This window comes from Haemorhous mexicanus, chromosome Z (genome assembly GCF_027477595.1).
Source record: "Haemorhous mexicanus isolate bHaeMex1 chromosome Z, bHaeMex1.pri, whole genome shotgun sequence".
Classification (NCBI taxonomy): domain Eukaryota; kingdom Metazoa; phylum Chordata; class Aves; order Passeriformes; family Fringillidae; genus Haemorhous; species Haemorhous mexicanus.
In genome coordinates, this window is record NC_082381.1 from 75092625 (window position 1) to 75112061 (window position 19437).

General features: G+C 39.4%; 1 protein-coding gene across 4 annotated transcripts in view; it reads left to right on the forward strand.

The window, feature by feature from the left end:
• The first annotated feature begins 2082 nt into the window (after positions 1-2082).
• FGF10 (fibroblast growth factor 10) overlaps positions 2083-19437 on the forward strand; it is a 60506-nt gene continuing 43151 nt past the window's right edge. The window contains exons 1-2 of one of the 4 annotated variants that reach the window (XM_059837101.1): positions 2083-2267; positions 2750-3518. In XM_059837101.1, the coding sequence (XP_059693084.1) occupies positions 3182-3518 (337 nt within the window). In that variant the 5' untranslated portion in view covers positions 2083-2267; positions 2750-3181. Of the gene's footprint in view, positions 2268-2395; positions 2646-2749; positions 3519-19437 lie in introns of those variants that run through there. The other 3 variants (XM_059837100.1, XM_059837099.1, XM_059837102.1) reach the window with 3 other exon arrangements.

The window sequence follows — 19437 nt, forward strand, 5'->3', positions numbered from 1 at the left end:
TAAGGAGAAAATCTTGCTACCAATATATAGATAGTCATGAGCTAGAAATAGGTTTAAGCAGAACTTTTCTTGGGTAAATTCAAGACAGTACCTATTTTTTCAGGGTTAACTATAGCTGTTTAACCCCCAAATTATTTCTAACTCCCACCAGAGATCCTAAAATGCCAATTCACTTTATTTTCCAACATTTGACAGGAAAAAGAGAAAAACAAAAAAGAAAGACATCCTCAAATAGAAAAGTTGAAGACATTATAGAAATTGTTTATAATTTAAGCTGTTGGAACCAAAATTTCTTCAATTTCAGAAATAATGTATTGTATCTTTCATGACCCAGGCAGCACTCAAACATTGACATAAGCTTTGTAGACACACATGTGAGCTGTCAGGCATTCACAGAAAGGAGTGGTTTGCTTTACATTTTTTCTTATTTCTCTACTTTTTTAAAATTAATTACCAAAAGGAAAAGCCTTTGGCAAAAGGAAAGCCTAAATCAGATTTGCAAAAAGAAAGATTTCTGAAATGCTTTGCACTCAGAGCAAATACATGCAGAATAAATAATCTGAAGTACCATAAACAACATCGTAAAACATATTGATTCTAACATTAAATGGTTTCATTTTTAAGGCTGTTTAAATGTCACCCCCAGCAGCTGAACACATAAATTTAGGAACCAGCTCTCTCCAGAATAAACACCACAATTGAAGAAAATAATTTCTAATTTCTGTTGTGAAGTTAACAATATATTTAACATCCTAATCTAATGAATCTGTCTAATTTTAGAACTGTTTGTTCTTCCTGCATTTTCTGCTGTTTAAACTAAGATTTACTCCAAATGCCAAATGGAATCACATAGGAGGTTTTCCATTGCATTCCACTGATCTGCATTATTTAACTGCCTATATTTCAAAAAAGTTTTTTGAGCTACTCACTGTGTTTCTGAACCTATTTCCCTGATTTCCATTCTCTTAGCAAATTTTCCATCCACTCTTGTTCCAAAAGAGGTATTTAACAATGCTAAGTACTGACTAAAATGTAATATCTTGCGTGCCGCCCATACCCTTCAGTTCCTGCTGCTTTATTCTGGTGTTAAAAGATAGTATATCATATGGAAGAGGCTAGTTGATTGTGGGGAAAGCTGACAGTTCGGTGATGGGCTAGAAATATGAAACTGTCATAACATTCAGTATGTGAAATGATAAATCCACTAGAAGAGATGGAATCATAGGAAAAACCAACAACATATGCCCCTCCAGGAAAATAATAACTTGAAAAATCGCTTAAAATAGCCTTGAAAGTGGAAAAATTGTTTCTTTCTGGCAAGGGAAGCTGCATTAGTTTAAAAAAAAAATTAAAAAGACAGCAAAGCATTCAGACAGATTTTATGGGGAAACCTTTGCAATGCCAATAAAATCTCTTTTGCTTTGAAGTCAGACGCGTGATTCAGTAAACGACTCATGTTAGCAATTAGAAAATGGTCATTTAGGGCCCTGATTTCTTTTGAGACAAGGAGAGTGAGGGTGGGGAAAGAGACACAATAAATCTTTAGAGGCTTAAAAGGAAGAGCAGGCTAAAGTGTGAACTTTTTATTTCAGCAACGGAAGCGAGAAATCAGTGATTCATTGAAGGAGGGAGAAAGACCTCCATGCAAGCTGGCAGAGAAGAAGGAAAAGGAGCTAATTATGTCTCTTCCCTTTTTACTCTCTCTGACCAGCATATAATCTGCTTTTCCAGGGTCTGCCTGTAGTATATACTCCTTTCCAACCTCTCCACCCAACCCCTCCTCCAGCGGGGGGGGGAGGGGGAGATCTAGCAGGCAACAAGCTCCAGGTGGCTTTCTCAATCACTTCACTGCCAAAAAAAAAAAAAATAAAATAAAATAAAACCTTCCACCAGAAAACAAGTTGGGGGTTTGGGGGTTGGTTTTTTGTTAGTTTGAGGAGGTTTTTTAGGGGAGGAGGTTGGTTGGTTGGTTGAGATTTTTTTTTTTTTTTTTTTTTTTGAGGTGGGGAGAGAGAGTGGGGGAAGAGTGAAGGGGGAGGGAAGCTTCCCTGGAGGGGATTGGTTCAACTTGGAAGACAGGGAAATTAGTAAAGCATGAGTCTCTAAGCCGTGCTGGTGGCCGGCGCTCCGAGGAGAAGGACGCTTTAGGAGCAATTAGCAGCGAGCCGAAGGCGGCGGCTGCCGCGGCTGCCGCAGCCCGGGAGGAAGCGAGGGCAGCTCCCGGGGCTGCCTCCGCAGCAGGCACTGTTCGCTCCAGCTGCAAAAAGGTTTCAGATGTCCCACCACTGCCTGACCCCCTGCAAATAAGGGCTGACCACCAGAGGCACATCCCACCTCTGACTTGTAATCGCTGACATTTAGGCTACAGCTTCCAACCTGTTTACAACCAAAGGGGGAGGGAAAGGAAAGGAAAGGAAGGGCGGGGGGACAAGTTGGGATTTCTCCTTCTCTCTTTCTCTCGGTTTCTTTTTTTTAAATACTGTTCTGGAGAATTCAAAGCAAAACAAAGAAACTTCCTCCTCTGGGGTTGTCAGTGAGAAAAGGACGAGTTGTGCAACTGGTTTGGGATTTGCAAAAAGACAAGAGGGTGGGGATCAGAAGAAGGTGCAAAGCCACAAAGTGTGAGTGCGCGTGTGTGTAAAGGTGTATGTGTGAAAAATCCATTCCAGCACCCCTTTCCGCTGGTTATTATTTATCTTACTCGTTGTTTTTGTTGTTGTCATTGACTTTGCTGTCATCTATTTTTCAGACCTTTCTGCATCTAAGATGGTGAAGAAAGGAGTGAGGAAGAGAACAAAATAACTACTGGAAAGTCTCAAACCAGGTTGGGGAGTGTGTGTGCATGTGGGGGGGTGGGGAAGGGAAAAAGAAAAGAGGATTAACCACAGCAACCCCCCCACCCAAAAAAAAATTAAAAAAAAAAAAAACCAAAAAACCAAGCCAACAACCAACAGCTCTTTTTTCTGAGGGAGGACTCGAAGGATTAAAAGGCAGCAACTTCTGAGGCGATTTGTCCCCTGAGTTATGGATGTTGGTGCACTTACTTCAGGCCAGATCAGAGCTCAGAGGAATCTAACCAGAAGCAGCAACCACCGTCTCTCCACTTGCCTTTTACCAGGTTTTACCCTTCCAGTATGTTTCATTTGATAAGACATTTTCCAGCGCCCAGAGTTTCAGTACAATGTGCAAATGGATACTGACAAATGGTGCCTCAGCCTTTTCCCACCTGCCTTGTTGCTGCTTGCTGCTGCTCTTCTTGGTGTCTTCTGTGCCTGTCACCTGCCATGACCTCGGCCAGGACATGCTGTCCCCGGAGGCCACCAACTCCTCTTCTTCATCATCCTCCTCCTTCCCCTCGTCCTTCTCCTCTCCTTCCAGTGCGGGGAGACACGTGCGGAGCTACAATCACCTCCAAGGAGACGTGCGCAAGAGGAAGCTCTATTCTTACAACAAGTACTTTCTCAAGATCGAGAAGAACGGCAAGGTCAGCGGCACCAAGAAGGAGAACTGCCCCTTCAGTAAGTACGGCTGTGCCGCCGCTCTGCCGGACAGGGGCCGCTGCGCCCCCGGGCCCGAGCGCCTAAGCCCCCGGCCGGGGAGGGAAGGGAAGGGAGGGAGAGGTGGCGCCGCGGAGGGGAGGGGGCGCACGGCAGGGCTGGGTGGGCTCCGCTCGGCTCCTCAGGGACGCCGCTCCCGGCCAGCCCGTATCTGCGAATCTCTCCGGTTACATTTGTTTTGCAAATGGCCTCGCTGAGCACCGTTTGTTTCTTCGCCAGGCAGAAGAGCAAATTAGAAAGATTTGCAAGGAAGTGGCGGGGAGTGTGTGGGGGACATTGTCTCCTGAATCTGAAAATCATTATCCCCTGTCATTAGAGCGCCTTGACGAGAGCGCTGCATTGGAACAATTAATCGATTGCCCGCACGCTCCTCTCCCCGAGCCACCCGCTCCGCGCTCCCTCCTCCCCGCTCCCGGGGAAGGGGTGTTTCTTCCTGCGGGCCGAGCTCTTGCCGGGGTGCGCTCTCCCAGCGGGGGTGCCCGGCGGCGCTGGGAGCCGGTGCGCGCCCGCGCTGCCGCCCGCCGTGCGGCGGAGGCGGTGCCGTGCTGCGCCCCGCCGGTCCCGGGCTGCAGCGCCGCTATACCGCTACTCGCTCCATTGTAAACATCTGGGGCTGCCTTCCCACAGACCTCACACGCGTTTCATTGTCCTTTTCTTTTCCTTTCTTTTTTTTTTTTTTTAATAAATTATTTCGGAGCAAAAGTCATATGGCAGTCTCCATAGCTGAAGTTTCGAGCTTTTCTCTAGAAAGAATTAGATGCTTTAGTAATAGCATGCTCCTGGTAATGTATTTTTTGGCTTAGTGCTATAAATGTACCCTTTACTCGGTTTTCCTGCCTGTAAAGTCTCAAATTGGACTGTGCTAAATCACAATGTATTGCTTTCCCTTACAAATCTTAACTATGTCCCACTATAGGAACATGCTGAGAAAGTAAGCTCTGTTATGCAACTGGAGGAAACTCTAAGGCTTTCTTCAACTGGTAAAGAACCACATTTTGGTTCTTGTGTTGTTTAACGTAAATCCAGATAAACCCAGGAATAAATCTACTGTTAAATTAAAACAACTGAAAGTGAATTAAGTAGATCCCTTGTTAGCTAATGTGTAAAATGTGGAGCTCTTCAGCAGGTTGCCATGCTATATGATAGACACTGCTGTTAATTCAGCTGTATTTCTAGTAAATACCCATAATATAACCTTAGAAACAGTGAGAAAAGGGCTGGAGTATCATGTGTCAAGCTGCTTCACTTGCTCCACCTTGCAACTTCATGCTTTATCATGCACTCTAATGTTTGTAAATGCTTTAGATGTCAAAGCAGCTGAATCTTACCACCTCCCTTTCTGTATTACATAGAAAGGAAAATTCTTAAAAAACAGAGCTGTGAGGGAGACTTAACTTGATGAATTTGTGTGGAATGAGGCCCTCGAATGGTGTTTCTTAGATTACCTTTGGATTTGGAGGAGAACAGCACCCCTAAAATGGGATTTTGAAAGTTTTGCGTACGTCTCTGAGAACATCAAACCATTCTGTATAGCACACTGCTGCCAAAAAGGGCTGTAAGGTGCCCACTGACAGCAGTGAACTCAGAGAAGTAGCTACACATCTGAGCAGTCCCACTTCACCAGCAGAATTGCTCAGTGAGCAAACTTATCCACAAGCTTGAATTTTTGCAAAATCCTGCCAAGAAGAGGTAGAATACACAGAAATGCACAACTACATCTTCCTACATTTTCAGGCTACATGCAAGAACAACCCCCCACAAATGTGGGAGGGGATGTGCATGGTGCATCCTGGTTTTTCAGTCAGTCATCAGAAAGAGAATTGCCTTCTCAGTGATGTCATGGTTACTGTCACATCTGCAGAGTATCTGCTGAAAGAGATTGGAATGTAATATTTTTTATATAAAAGCAAAGCAATGCCTTTATTTTACATAACTGCATCCTATCACTGAAGATTACATGCAGTGAAGAAAGGACTGCCATCATCTTAAAACTTTTAGCTTCCCTACTGTACTTACATCACAACGGCAGACCTAGTGTACATCCTTCAGCTCAAAACTATTACCATCCTGCTAACAGAAGTCAGAGTGTTATGTTGCTGATTAATATTCATTATAATATGCAGTGTGAAATTGTCTTTTCTGTAAAAACATAGTCTGAGACCATTTAAAAATATATTTATTGTGCCTTTATTCAAGGGTGTTTGTGTAGCAAAATGTTGCAAGTGAATTCACAAAATCTATGTTTTTCACAGCATCGTGTGTAGCACTGCTATCATAATACTACTATAATCCCCAGCTGGACCAATTCCATGCAAAGATATGGTATCTCTCACATGGTCTGAAATAAGTAATTACATGTGAATAGATTTCTGCCATGCATAGAGTTAGCCAGAGAGGCCACTAAATTGTAGCCTGTTTAACATTACAGGCTATTTAATCTCTAAAATTAGCTTCTCCCTCCAAAACCATGTTTTCCTAAACAAATAAGAGTGACTATTGACACACAAGACTGAAATATTCTAATTTGGAGGCTAATTTTCTCATATGCTAATGTTTAAAATCCGTTTATGCTGCAGTAAAGCCTTATCAGTAGGTCTGTAAGATCGTGATATGTTGTGTAATTAGACAACAGCCTTCATGGCTCTCTGCCAGTTAAGCACTGTCAAGTAAGAAGAACACTTGGAGAAATTCAGAATAAACATTCAGAAAACAGAATTTATTCTCCAGCCTTTAAACAGCTCAAGCAGCGTTCATGGGTTAGCTCCATAAATATTGTGTACAGTGCACTAAATAAAAGTTTACTCTGGCAGCTGTACTCTGACTTGATTGCTTGGAACTATTCCATCACCCTTTCTCTACCTGTGGAGTACCAGGTGGTTCCTGACTGTTCTGTCAGAAGACTGGTGGAACTTGCAGCACTTGGCATGGCTGGAGGTGTCTGTCACTAGACAGATGTAGGACACTTTATTTTATTTTCCTTACATCTGGAAGTTGGTCCTCAAAATACAACTACTACCTTGTCCTGCAGCACCACAGCTGTGAAGTTGCTTGCCCCTGTTCTTGACAGAACCCTTCACCAGCACAAATAAAGAGACCTGTAGTGTTTTCTGGAGGCTTACACACTAGATGGGGGACAAACAAATCCAAAAATCCTCCAAAGAGCAATTACAAGAACTTTCACTATAGCTTGAGCTCTGGGATCACCAAGAGAATCTTAAGACCTCTATTAAAACTGAGAGAGAACTGCATGTATGCAGATTCTGACTTTACTCCCACACTTAATCAAGTTCTCTTGATTAAGATAGAGAATCTCTCTGGAATTAATGATTGACATGCATTAAAACTACATGATATATGATAAGTGGGTCCAAGAAAACTTAAATGTATGTCTCAGTGCTAAACAATTTTGAATTGGCCTCTAAGGCAGGTGTTCACAGTCCTATAAGGCATACAAACTTCAAATTTGCAGGACAGACCTTACTAGCTGAAGAAAAATAACAAAATACACAATACTTCATTAGCAGCAGCTGACCTGCAGTCTGTGGAGGATGTTCTGCCTGAGCAAAGGTTGCGGGATCAGGCTCTTACTTAGGTACACGTTGAGGGAGTGCAGTCTTCGTCGGTGAGCCTGGAGATGAGTGGGAAGGATTGCTGGAGGGATCCCTGCGGGCTTTGGACCAAGCAGTGCTATGCAAAACCTACAGTAGATGGCGGCACAGCCACTGCCTGGTGTCACCTCTGCTCGAAGAGGTGGACAAGAAGGGTCTGCATCCTTAACTGTGTAAGCTAATTTAGTTCAAGCAAAGCCATTCCAAGCAAAGATATTCTATTAATTTGTCTTCTGACCAACCCAAGTGGACTATTTCAAGAAAAAGGCACTGTTGCAGAATGAAAGTGTATGTCAGGGGAGCTAACAAGAAATAATTAGCTACTTCCCACAAGCTACCCTATTCCGGGCTTTTCTTCTGAGTATTCAATTATCTTTTATACTAAGCTTTAGGAACTCTTGAAGTCCCTGATAGTCATTGCTTTTGCTTTGGTTAGCGTGGGATAAGCTTAACAACATAGTGAGTGAAAGCAAGAAAGATTTGACCCTCATTCTTTAGCCCAAAAGATGGTAAACAACCACTCAACTACTAGAAGTGCTGAACATTATTAATGAGGATTTTAATTGTGTGCATATATACATGACATATAAATAGGTATTTGTATTATAGATTGGTTTCTACCCAGAAAAATAGCATTAAATATGTTTTAATTAGGTATACTTCATTTGATACTTATTTCTTTCACCATACATCTGGTGCAGAAAAATAATAAAGTGCCATTGGTACCTTAACATCAGTTATGAAACTCCAAGCAGATTAGAATAATTGATAAATTACAGTCTTTTGCTACTGAACATTTTGTAAACTAACTGTTTGGGATTATTGACTCCTTATCATGTGTAAATTAATGTGAGAACCTTTCACAGTTTTTTTAAAGATATACAAGTGTTTTGCTTGTTTACTGTCCAAAGAGTTCTGGTTTATGGCTTTACCAATCAAAATACTTTAAACAGGAAATAATAATGAGTGAAGTAATTGGAAAAGTTGGTTCCTTACTGTGAAATGTATATGTTCTTAAGGACATGATGTCTCACTTTCAGGTAGTTTTTTTGTTGTTGTTTTTGTTTTTTGGGTTTTTTTTCATTTGGTTTGGTTTTTGGTTTTTTCCTGTAGAACTCAGTTATATAATTTATAACCAGCAGTATAAAACTGTAGGCACTTAGGATTTATGAATGTGGAAAGAATTGTACTATTTAATGTCTACATGACACTCTCCTGTTACCCTTACTGCATTCCAGCCTTGTGGACCCTCCATGCTGATACTGTAGCCCTGTCATAAATCATTTCACAGTACACAGTTGTGAGAAGTCTTTTTGTCTTCATAAATCTAACTTATAACCACTTGGGAAAAAAAAAATCCCAAGAGTTAGGAGCAACTGGAAGTTTGTTCCTAAACCCCAGAAGAAAGAAAACAAGGGACATACAGGTTTATAGATGCCATGTTTCTGCTTTAATGGGAGGGTTCACAGGTAGTGGCTCAGTCAAAACTTCCCTTGAAGACGGCATTAGCTGAGTGAGCAGTATAGAATGTGCTTACACTTCTGAAACATCTTGGATGCATTCACTCATAGGATAAGATCCTCTGTTTTGAAATAAGGCATTTTAAGATGACTTTCAGATGTCTTTGAACTGTGTGTGTGAATAGGGGCCTTTTCACTTCAAATGAGAGTCAGATCAGATCCTGCAATAGGGGAGTTTTCATTTATTGCAGAGCCTTTCATGTAAAAAAAAAAAAAAACCCAAAAAAAACCAAATAACTTTTCTATGTGCAAATCTTGTTAAACTGTGTCTTGTTAAAAATCGCAGGTATCTGTATGAACATAGAGCAACAACTCATGTGATGTGGATTGCTGATTTTTCCTCTGAGAAAGTAATGTAATTGCACAAGAAAGATTCTAAATAGGAAGAAAAAAGTATATGTAAATAATGTTTTGTTTCTATTTCTAGGCTTAGTATTTGGGATGATAGTGTCAACAAAGCAGAGAAATTACTTGGTTGGTTTGGGATTTCTTATATACTCCCTTCTTGACATTGATATGCCATGACAAAACATTGTTTTCTATTCGGTGGGGAGCTTTTTAAATCAAGCTTTTACAGTCTCTTTTTCCCATCTAGCACCAGCTTGAAATTTCAGCTTGCTCTCTTAAACACTTGCTACTACTGCTTGCAGTTGTATACGTCACTGAACTACTGTATCCTAATATTCTGGAGTATATCACCTAATGGCCTCTTTGTCACTTGGAACATCAAAAATATTTTGTTTATCAGTGTTGCCAACCAGTGTCAGCTTGATGAAGCTGCATGAAAAAGTAACCCTTGCTTGGGCCGTGTGTACCAAACTACCAAATAAGAAGTGGAGGACCGATTTAGTTAATCTTAGCACGTTTGTTCCTCAGTTGGTAGGTGTATTAGTGCCACTAGTCTAACTGTGTGTACCTGTCAAACAAGTTTACCTTCTATGACAATTTATTTTTTATGTGATATTTTGCTATCTAGCATCCTTTCATTGCTCAGATGCTTTAACAGGAAAAAGTAGTTAATGGTGCTTCCAGCATCGGTTAACTAGAGGGATCCTTCCCTAGCTCCCCTAATTGCTTCTGGTTCTTGTGCCAATTTGTTGTAAAACATCTCTGTTGGTTACAATGTAGTAAAAAGGAGACAGGAAACAGTGTTTCATGAAGTTTTGAAAAGTCAGCCTGGGAAAGCTCCCTGTGTTTATGAAGAGAATTAAAATCTTCAAGGGTAGGAGTCAGGAGGAAGTGGCTAAACCTCTAATCACTGAATGGATATTAAGAATGAATTTATTAATTGGGCAGATTATTAAAATTGATTTTGGTGCTTCACGAGTACAGTGCAACAAATAGAAGTTGCAGGGGAAAGAAATGGTTACAAGTAAGCCAAGTCTCATACTAAATAGTGGCTTTAAAGGCACTGTTTTTAAATTAGGTCACTTGTGTTCTTTCTTTGAACATTCAGTTCTAATTGCAACAGTAAATCAAAGAATACGCTCAAAGTAGATTCCCATGTAAGGTGGACAACTGGACAGTGCCTTTTTACTGCTACTAACACGTGCAACCAATTACTGGGTTGATATACTCACAATGTCAGCTGTAAAGCATTCCCCTATTTTATAGTTAGCCTAAAGAATTATTAGCCTGTCCCCTTTCACATTTACCTCTAAATAATCTGTCACAGTGTATATCTTCTACAGTTAAAGAGGAATTTTCACACACATCGAAGCTGACTTTCAAGAAAAAAGGAAATGTTGAAACTACACCAAATAGTTTTATTCCTTTTCTTTTTCCCCTCTTCCATAACTTTTGGTGTTGTCAAAGAGAGGAAAAGGTTATGGATAGTAGGAACATGAATGATTGTGAATGTCATATTAAAATAAAGAAGATCAGATCTTTCATAAACCTTGATTTAGGAAAGCAATATGATGCCTGCTCCTTTCATGGTGGAAAACATATGTGAAGGACAGAGTTGTTTTTTGCCATTCCTGACTCGTCTTCCTATGTGGGGAGCAGAAGTGAAAATGAGGGGGTTGTAGGGGGTGGGGGAATGTTGAGGAGTCTCTTTTCTCTTCTTTCTTCTGCCACTGATATTAGAGGTTCAAACATTTCATAGAAATAAATGAAATGTAAGTTTTCTTTTAGCTTCCTGACACACAGCTGTGCAGCTGTAGTCAGTATGTGTGGGGGTTGGGGAGGGAATGCTGAAGCATTTTGGAATCATTCAGGATGTTATTTAATTGGAATTAAGGCACAGTGCTAAGTGGAGACTGGGTATAAATCAATGATATTGCGCCCGCATTAGAGGAAGTGGGTGGGATGTGTGACAAGTACCAGATCAGTACCAGAAAGGATGACAAGAAAGAAATAGGGGCAGCATGTGTCATGAGTGGGAGAGAAGTGGGGAGATGGGGAGCATGGCTTACCCCTTTTGGCAGCTGTGAACTGCCAGTGATGTTGAGTTGTCCTGTCTGATCTCACTGTAACATCTGTTTGTCACAGACTGAAACTATGAAGACATTAAGGTGCCTTTTGAATTTGTATAAAAGTGTGTGCTTGGTGTTAGGATATGAATGTTCCACTCCCAATTTCATTGTGTCTTCTCTGACCCTATCCTGTAGATATTGGCTACTATTTTGTAGCTGCTCTAGGGTTTTCCTCCTCATTTTATCCTCTTCAAGAGGATTAATAACGTGCTTTATTCCTAATACCAAATTCAGTATCAACTACTTCCAAGCAGAAGAGTAGGTGAATTGGCCCTTGAAAGTAATAAACCATTTGAAAAAGCAACAAGCTCTGCATTAAAGAAAAAAAAAAAAGTTGGGGTTTTATTTGGTTGGTTTTTCTTAATTCTTTCAGTATGCTAATACTACAAACTATATTTGTTAAGAGAAAAATATACCTGAAGGACATCAAGTTACCCTAGAATTCCAAGAGGTTTGATTTTTGGAGCAAGGAATAGGGTGGAATAGAATGTTTTGGTTGCTGGTATGTTATCAAATATTTCATATTTTGCAAGTTTATCATTAAGATTTGAAGCAGATACATAGTTACAAGTTTGTTGCTGCGGGGAGCAAGGGAAAATGTGTGCTCTAGAATGGAATAGGAGATGACTGCATTTAACACAATTAATATTTTAAAAGACTGCTGTTTAGTGTCTTCTTTTCACAATTTTATTATGACATTTTAGGAGACGCTAAAGCTTCCAGTGTTCTCTGAGGCAGTCTTTTAACTTCAACACAACAAAGCTTTTTCTCATTTATTTCCCAGATACTTATTTTTTCTCTGTTTTTTCCTGAATGCAAACACCAAAAATATAAAGCATGTCATAAAGCTGTAGAACTGTATAATATCCCAAGTCAGAAGGGTCTCACAATGACTGTTGTGTCCAACTTCTGATCCTCCACAGGGCAATCTGGAAGTTGATCTGGAAGTACCTCTCTTATCCTCATGAATTATCTTAGTACCTGTGGCACATTTCCCTTGGAGACAAGCTAATGAAAACCTTCCCCTGAACTGTAACCTGGGCTCATGACTCTGCCCCTCTGCCCTGTCTCAGAGGAAGCAGAGTGGTGCATGTGGTTCACATTCTGATGACAGGACACCTTTCCCTTGTCAAAACACTAGTGCTAGTAACTGCAACACAGAAATTCTGTGCTCACTGAGGATCTGTAACTGCAAAACTAATGGTGACATGAAAAGATACAGAAGACAAGCCTAGAGCTAACCCCATCACCCAAGGTGGGGTTACTTTCTGTTAGTCTGCTTCTGTGTCTAGGCCTGGTTACTCTGACTCTCAGATGCTGAAAATATAAGCTCCCATACATGTGTAGTTTTGGTGCTACTGTTTTAGTAGCTGGGTCAACAGTTCATACTTTAGCTGAAGAGCTGAGTTAAGGCACCACCATATGTAAACTGGAGCAGAAAATTATTGCAAACCTAGTTTCACTGGGCATTCTGACCCACAAACCATTGCAAGGTCTTTAAATTTTCCCTTCATGTGGCTCTGACAGAAATAGCTTAGAAAGTGAATAGAATGCAAGAAATGGGAGGAAATTATGATTGTTTCAGCTTCCTAGAAGTGAAGATGTTGATGAAAGCACATGTGCAAGTCCAGTTCTTATGAACAGTGGCGTTTAAAGTCATATATGATACCCTTTATTCATAAAGCAGTATGACCTCTGCTTCCAAACACTCATGAGCACACATAAGCAGTGACTCACTTCTTAGTCCAATGAGTTGTTTACACCATTTAGCAGCTGATAGAAAATTCCGTAAGGCAAGTACTGGGAGGTACGAGTTATACCTTTTCTGAGGCTTAAAGGTAGATTCAATATAAGAAATTTTGCTGTTTTTCTTGGATTTTGCTTTGTCAGCAACCATACTCCTGGGCAAAGAATGATGGAAGGAGATGCTGCACTGTCATGCAGACTGGTGATTCCACCTACCCTGGGAATAATGATGTTTCCTATTGATGACATACTGCGGGAAATACTGCTGGACTGGGGAAGCGAGACAAGGCTAAAAAGAAAATAGTGCTCCAGGCACTATGAACAGACCATTTCATTCATTGCTTTCTGTGTCTGAATAACCTGAGGAGTGGCAATTGGCACCCAGCCTGTATCTGCCATGGCATTTAAACTATGTAGCAACTCTATATTAGTTATTCCTTGGTACTTCTTTTCTCATATGACACAAACCAGTCAAGAGCAGTGACTGCTGATTGCTTAAAAGCTGGTGATTATTGGATATTAAGAAACTACAAGACTGAATGCAATGACATACTAAAAACATTTTAAGAACACTCTATGGACAGAAAGATTACTGTCAGTAAAAGCAGAGTATAGAATATCTTGCCATAGGGCACTGGATGAGAAAACACTTTTCATCTGAATTAAATGACACACAGAGCAGCTATTCAGTTGAGTTTGTCTGGGAAAGAAAAGGTCCAATACCAGCTTTCTTCATAGAAGAGCTTGCAGGGTATTTGAAATTTAGAAAGATTCGTAATGACTACAGCAGATTTTTGTTTCAAAACAAGACTGAAGCAGATACAGACTGGAGTAATGATGTAGGGTTGTGGGAATGATTGTCCTTCACCATGTACTGGGAAAACACTGAGGGGATAAAGGAAGATGAGGGAATCCTAACAGTCCTCCTCATGGTGATTTTCAAGAAGCACAGAGTAGGAATCTGCTTAAAGAGAGAGGGTAGAAGACTGGAAAATTTGGCATGAAGATAGTCTGCAGGAATTAAAATTTGAGTGTAAGGAATTCCATGAATTATTGGGAAATATTAGGTCTTATATACTGGTTATCCATTGCACCTCAAAATTTGAGTCTAATTTCTCCTTGGCTCTTTGCTGCTTATAAAATGAAATTAGCAATACTTCCTACACAAGCAAGGGTGTTATGAAAGGCAATTATTTGTGAAATACACCAGTAACACCATGATGAGTGCCAGGAAAAAAGAATAAAAACACCCAGAGGGTAATCATCCTCTTCACTGAAAGGTTTGGATATAAGGAATAGTAAGGGCAGTTTTGTCTTCCAATAGAGCAGGGAAGAATAGGCTACTTCTAATTCTGTCAGACTAAGGTATTTTTGTCTTCCAAAACAAAAAATTGAAGAAAATAAAAATTACAATATTACCCCTCTTGCAAGCATTATGTCAAGATTACCCACAGATTTCTTGCACAGCAAAAAACAAAAATTAATGTCAAAAATATCCCCTAACCAAATAGCATGAGTGGAGGCACATATTGGATCTGTCCTGTAAAACTGGATCTGGTTCTGCTGTATGAACATTATAATCACAAGCAATGTTAAAATTTCTTTTGCTTTGAAGATATGAAGCTTAGGGTGTTTCAGCTCAAGGATCTGTATAATTCCCGTGTTATAATATAATTGTTATTTCACTCTCTTTACTGTCAGTGCTATAAGTAAATGAAATTTGAGCATGACGTCCTCCTAATATTTATTGTATTAATGTATTATGTACTTTTGGAAGTGCCTTAATTTCCCTGAAACACTGTCAATCTATTGGAGTTAACTTACTGGAATTATTTGTTTGGGTTTTATTTATTTATACCATTTTTAAAATTATTGATACTTCCCCTTTAGTGTCACAGACATTATTCTTTCAGTTTAATTTATTACAACTACTTCTACATATCACAACTTTGCTTTGAAATGACAGCCATCCAAGTTAAAGTCTTTTCAACTTTAGTGAAAACACTTATAATGAGGCTGACACTTGGCTCATGTGGAATTAATCTGGTCTCTTGGTCATTTCTTCAGTTTCTCCTGCTGCAGTCAGCCCTCAAAAAGACATATCTGCAGCTGGGGAGTACATAAGATTAACTTCCCCTCTCTGCGGCTTCTTGCCTCAGACCACACACCAAATAATTCCTCAAAGCATTATCCAGATTTGCTCAAAATTCACCATGCTTGCTTTATTCCTTTAGTTCTGCCACACATGCATTTGTGGACTCTGCTTACAGCTGATTCTCCTTATGAAACAAGAAACATTTTGCAAAGATGAGTATTTAGAGACAAACATTCTTGTAAAATATCTATATTAATTTTTCTGTAGAACTCTTCCTTTTTCTGGTTTTGTTAATTTTATACATGTACACAGTAGACCATAAAGGTCAGCAAAGACATAACCTTTTCATTTCCAGCTATACTACGGACGCAATAAAAACTGATACAGCTTTTCAATACCAGCTGAATTACAGTAACTCTTTCACCCAAAATGAATTTTTTTTTAAAAAAAGAAAACCACAATGCTTATATTCATTAAGAACTTAAGTGCTGTCTGAACTATTAAGTTCAATAATGCTATAAAAAAAATTACCACTGGGGGAAGTGGAGTCAGGTCTCTTATCCAGGGACCTCCAAACCTTAATTACAATTCAAAATTTTTTGAACAAGAGTCACAGATGTGAGGTATACACACATGTGCTCACGCAGCAATGCAGACTCAAAAAGTATCTAATGGTAAGACAAAAACACCTGTAGACAAAAACATGAATTCTTTCTATTACTTTGTACTTTATACTAGAAGTTATAGATGAGATTTCATTAAACAATGGGGAAGGGAATGTAATTTTGGTGTTTGAGTCAGCTGCAGTCTGCCATTTTCTAGTACTCTTAATGTTGGGTTTTCAACTAAATTTTTTTTGTGAAGGTTTCAGAATGTTTCTGCTTTCCAAAGAGGCAGCATGTATATATAAGCTCTTCATTTATAGATGTGTTTTGTGTGATAAACTACAGAAGTTCTAGGTGAAAAATTCCCTTTTCAGATATACTGATAATGCAAGGGTAGATAGCAGGACAGTGCAGATAATGTAGCCCATAAGATGAAGCTTCCAAGGAATCTTTAGGGGCCTAACTGAAGAGCACACTTATATTTTGTCCCAGCTTGAGGAAGATATTTTGCTCTTGAAATGAGTCCAGAGAAGACCCTCTAAGCTGATCCCAGGCCCAAAAACACCTCTTGAGAGTAAGTAGAAATATGTGCCATTGTTGCAATATTTGAACACATGATTACCTTCAGAAGGACTGTAACATATTTTTTACCTAGGAATGGATGAAAAATGTTAGAGATTTCTAGGCATCCAAAAGTAATTTCAGAGTTTAGTCACTTAAAGAACTTATCTGTTCTTCAGCTCTCTTTTTCCCCTGGTAATGAGTCCTAGTCAGCATGACCTTGTAGCCGAGTTTGTTGCTGTTGCTTTTTTTTTTTTTTTTTGCATTCCTTATCCAAATGGTAGATTTGTTTTCTGATTCTGAAGGAGAGCTAATACTCACAAGTCATTTGTCACAAGCCACTAAAAGTGTCAAAGTCTTACAGCAGGTCCTTGGTGGCTTGTTAATCTCTCCTTTTTTACCCCCCTCCTTTTTTTAAAGGAAACAGACTAATTCACTTAAACATAATGAGAGCCATGCTTGCTATAGCTGACTATGTCCTACCAGCCCAAGTAAAATCTGTCTTGTTTCTTCACCTCCTTTTCTTGGCTCCAACAATTAAACACAAAGCTGAAAAGCACGGGCTTTTATGGCAGAGCTATTTCATATGTCAAATGAAAAATGGAGGCTGTCGCTTTCATAACAGAAAAATATACAAATGTGCTTTTCCTTTGTGCCCCCCTCCCTTCTAAATTATCATCAGCAACATGCAAAAGATAAACCTCTATGTTAAATAGGGAGACCAGATGTATGTTTAACCTCTCACCCTCATTTTTCTAACTGGCTTCCATTAGGAACAAAAAGTTAATATATTCTAAACAAAAATAACTGATATGGTAAGGTGAACTTTTCAACTGGGTAAGAGTTCTTTAGAAAGAGACAGTATTACAGTCCTGTGTTGGGCTAACAGACTGTTTTACTGTACTGATATTCAGAACAATAACTCAGTGGTTACTTTTGGTAAGTAGTAGCTATAGGTTTGTTAAGTTGTGGCAAAACCAATTGTAACAAGTACTTAAATTCTCATGTGTTACAGAAAATCTAGTACTATGTTCTAGATCCACTATCTAATGTTAGAATTTTTCATCTATACATTCATTCCCTAATCCAAACTTGAAATATGGCTGTGATATTTTCCTCTTCTTTGGAGGCAAGGACTGAGGCAGAGAGTTTAAAGATCAGGATTTTCACTCTTTTATCTTTTCTCAAGCTTTTTCCTCTGTAAAGCCACAGACTGATGATTCTACTCTGTTCATTGTTTTGTGTTTACAATACAAGGATGATGTTCTCATTCTTAATAGGGAGGGGAATAGGAGGATAAAGGGTAATACTGTTCAATTTTTATAGCGGAATATTTCTCCAACATAAATGTATATGTTTGACAGGCTAGATGACAAATCTAAAGATAGTTTATCTTATTAAAGATATAGAAAACAGAGGAAAAGTCTACAAAAGTTGTTAACTAGAGACAATAGACAATTCTGTCAAAATCCAGTGGTTTTGGAAAGTGTTGTCATTTGGTAAAAGTGCCCTTCAGACAGTGGAGTTAAGAAAGTTGTCAATGTTTGATAATGAGGTGTTCTTCATGAGCAAAGTTAGGAGCTGCGTGTAACCCATAAGGTATCCTTCGGAAAAGTTTGGGAGCTGAGTTTGTTTTATCAGGAAAGATAAATGTTTAAAGTGCTGTTAATGTATTCACTACAGATACCATCTGTAGAGAGTCTGTCTTTTTGAAATTACACAGTCTGAAAACCAGAAGATTTTGCATATGGAGTCTAAATTCATAGTTTTAATTGCCTCCTTTTCATACTGTTGAGCTTGTATGCATAAGTTAATGTTTAGGAGAGATTTCATAGAAGAAAATATATTCACCCAGGAATCAAGGAGAATTGCTTACAGAAAGACAGGAGAAACAAGTCTGAAAAGAAACTATTGCAATCAGGGAATCATTACCAGAAGTGAGCAGAGGAGAAGCCCTCTAGCAACTTGTTCTACTTCTCAGCTGGAGGTTACTAAATCTCACCAGCTCATGCTAGCATTTCAAATCTTCCCACAAGCAAAATCACACATCTTAGCTTTACTGGCATAAATACAAGATTTCAGCCATTCTGAATTTTGTTACCTAAAGCAAGAATACTTTGCAGTGTTTGGAGAGCAGCTAAGCTGCATCTGGGGAAACAGCATAAAAGTGTGGCTGGTATAGATTTATTTTTTCTTTAGGCATAATTCAAAAGGGAATGTGAGATGTTTTAAAAGGGGAAAAATGTAAAGGGAGTATTAAAAATTGAGTGACATTTGAAATAAAATTACCAAAATTATTTATTCTCTGGAGAGAGGTTGGTGTTTTGACCCAGCCCAAAATCTCAGGATTTCAGTTATGTATTTCTAGTATATCTCTGAAATTTGCAATGTAAAGTAGTCAATTTATTCCCACTGTGATTTCAATTTCTATCAAAAGTATCCTTTCAACACCTTAAAATACCACCTTAGAACCTAGTCCAGGAGTAAGTACTAGTTGATTTCATAAGCTGTGCCAGTCCTGGAAGAGGTTGCAGATGTCAGCTTTGCAGAAGGCTGAAATAGCCAAAGGAAAAGGTCAGTTGTGGGATAAAAAGGAAAAGGAAATTAAAAAATAATTTATTGTGCTGCAAGATGCAATGAGGAGGTAGGAGCGCTCTGAATTCCGACAATAAACTCATTTTTTTGTTCCTTCCAACTACTGAAGAAACTGTCTTCTCATTATCTCCATAAATTTCAAAGGCAAAACCATATTGGAACCATTTTTACTGGATAGTTCCAGCAGGCAGTTTCTGTGGAACAGCAGTCTATGCCTGGCAGCAATGATATCTTTACCGTATTTCCAGAACGTGTCATCCACAAAATGGGCATTTCCAGATGGCCTCTCCCACTGACAAGCATGTGCCTGTGGCAGTTTGGGAGCTGTGAGTAGGTGGGAAGTGGTTTGGACCACAAGTGGCTCTTGGTCTGGAATAGGGAAGTTCTGTAAACCCATGTAATAGTTAGCCAGTGAGTTTACTGTATGAAAAGTGTTTGTTTATATTTCCCTCTGGTGGATCACTCCAAAGTAGCCAGGCAGGCCTTGTGTCCCAGGATCAGGAAGGAAACAGCACAGCTCTGTGATTTATGATGATTGGGGTGCTCTGTTCCAGGAACAGCCTTGGCACAGGCATTTGTCATAAATGTGTGTTATATTGTTAATAAGTGTGTGTCTGTTAATTAAAAATGTGTCAAATTACAGAAAAGGAGGACCAAAAAAAACCTCCTGGAA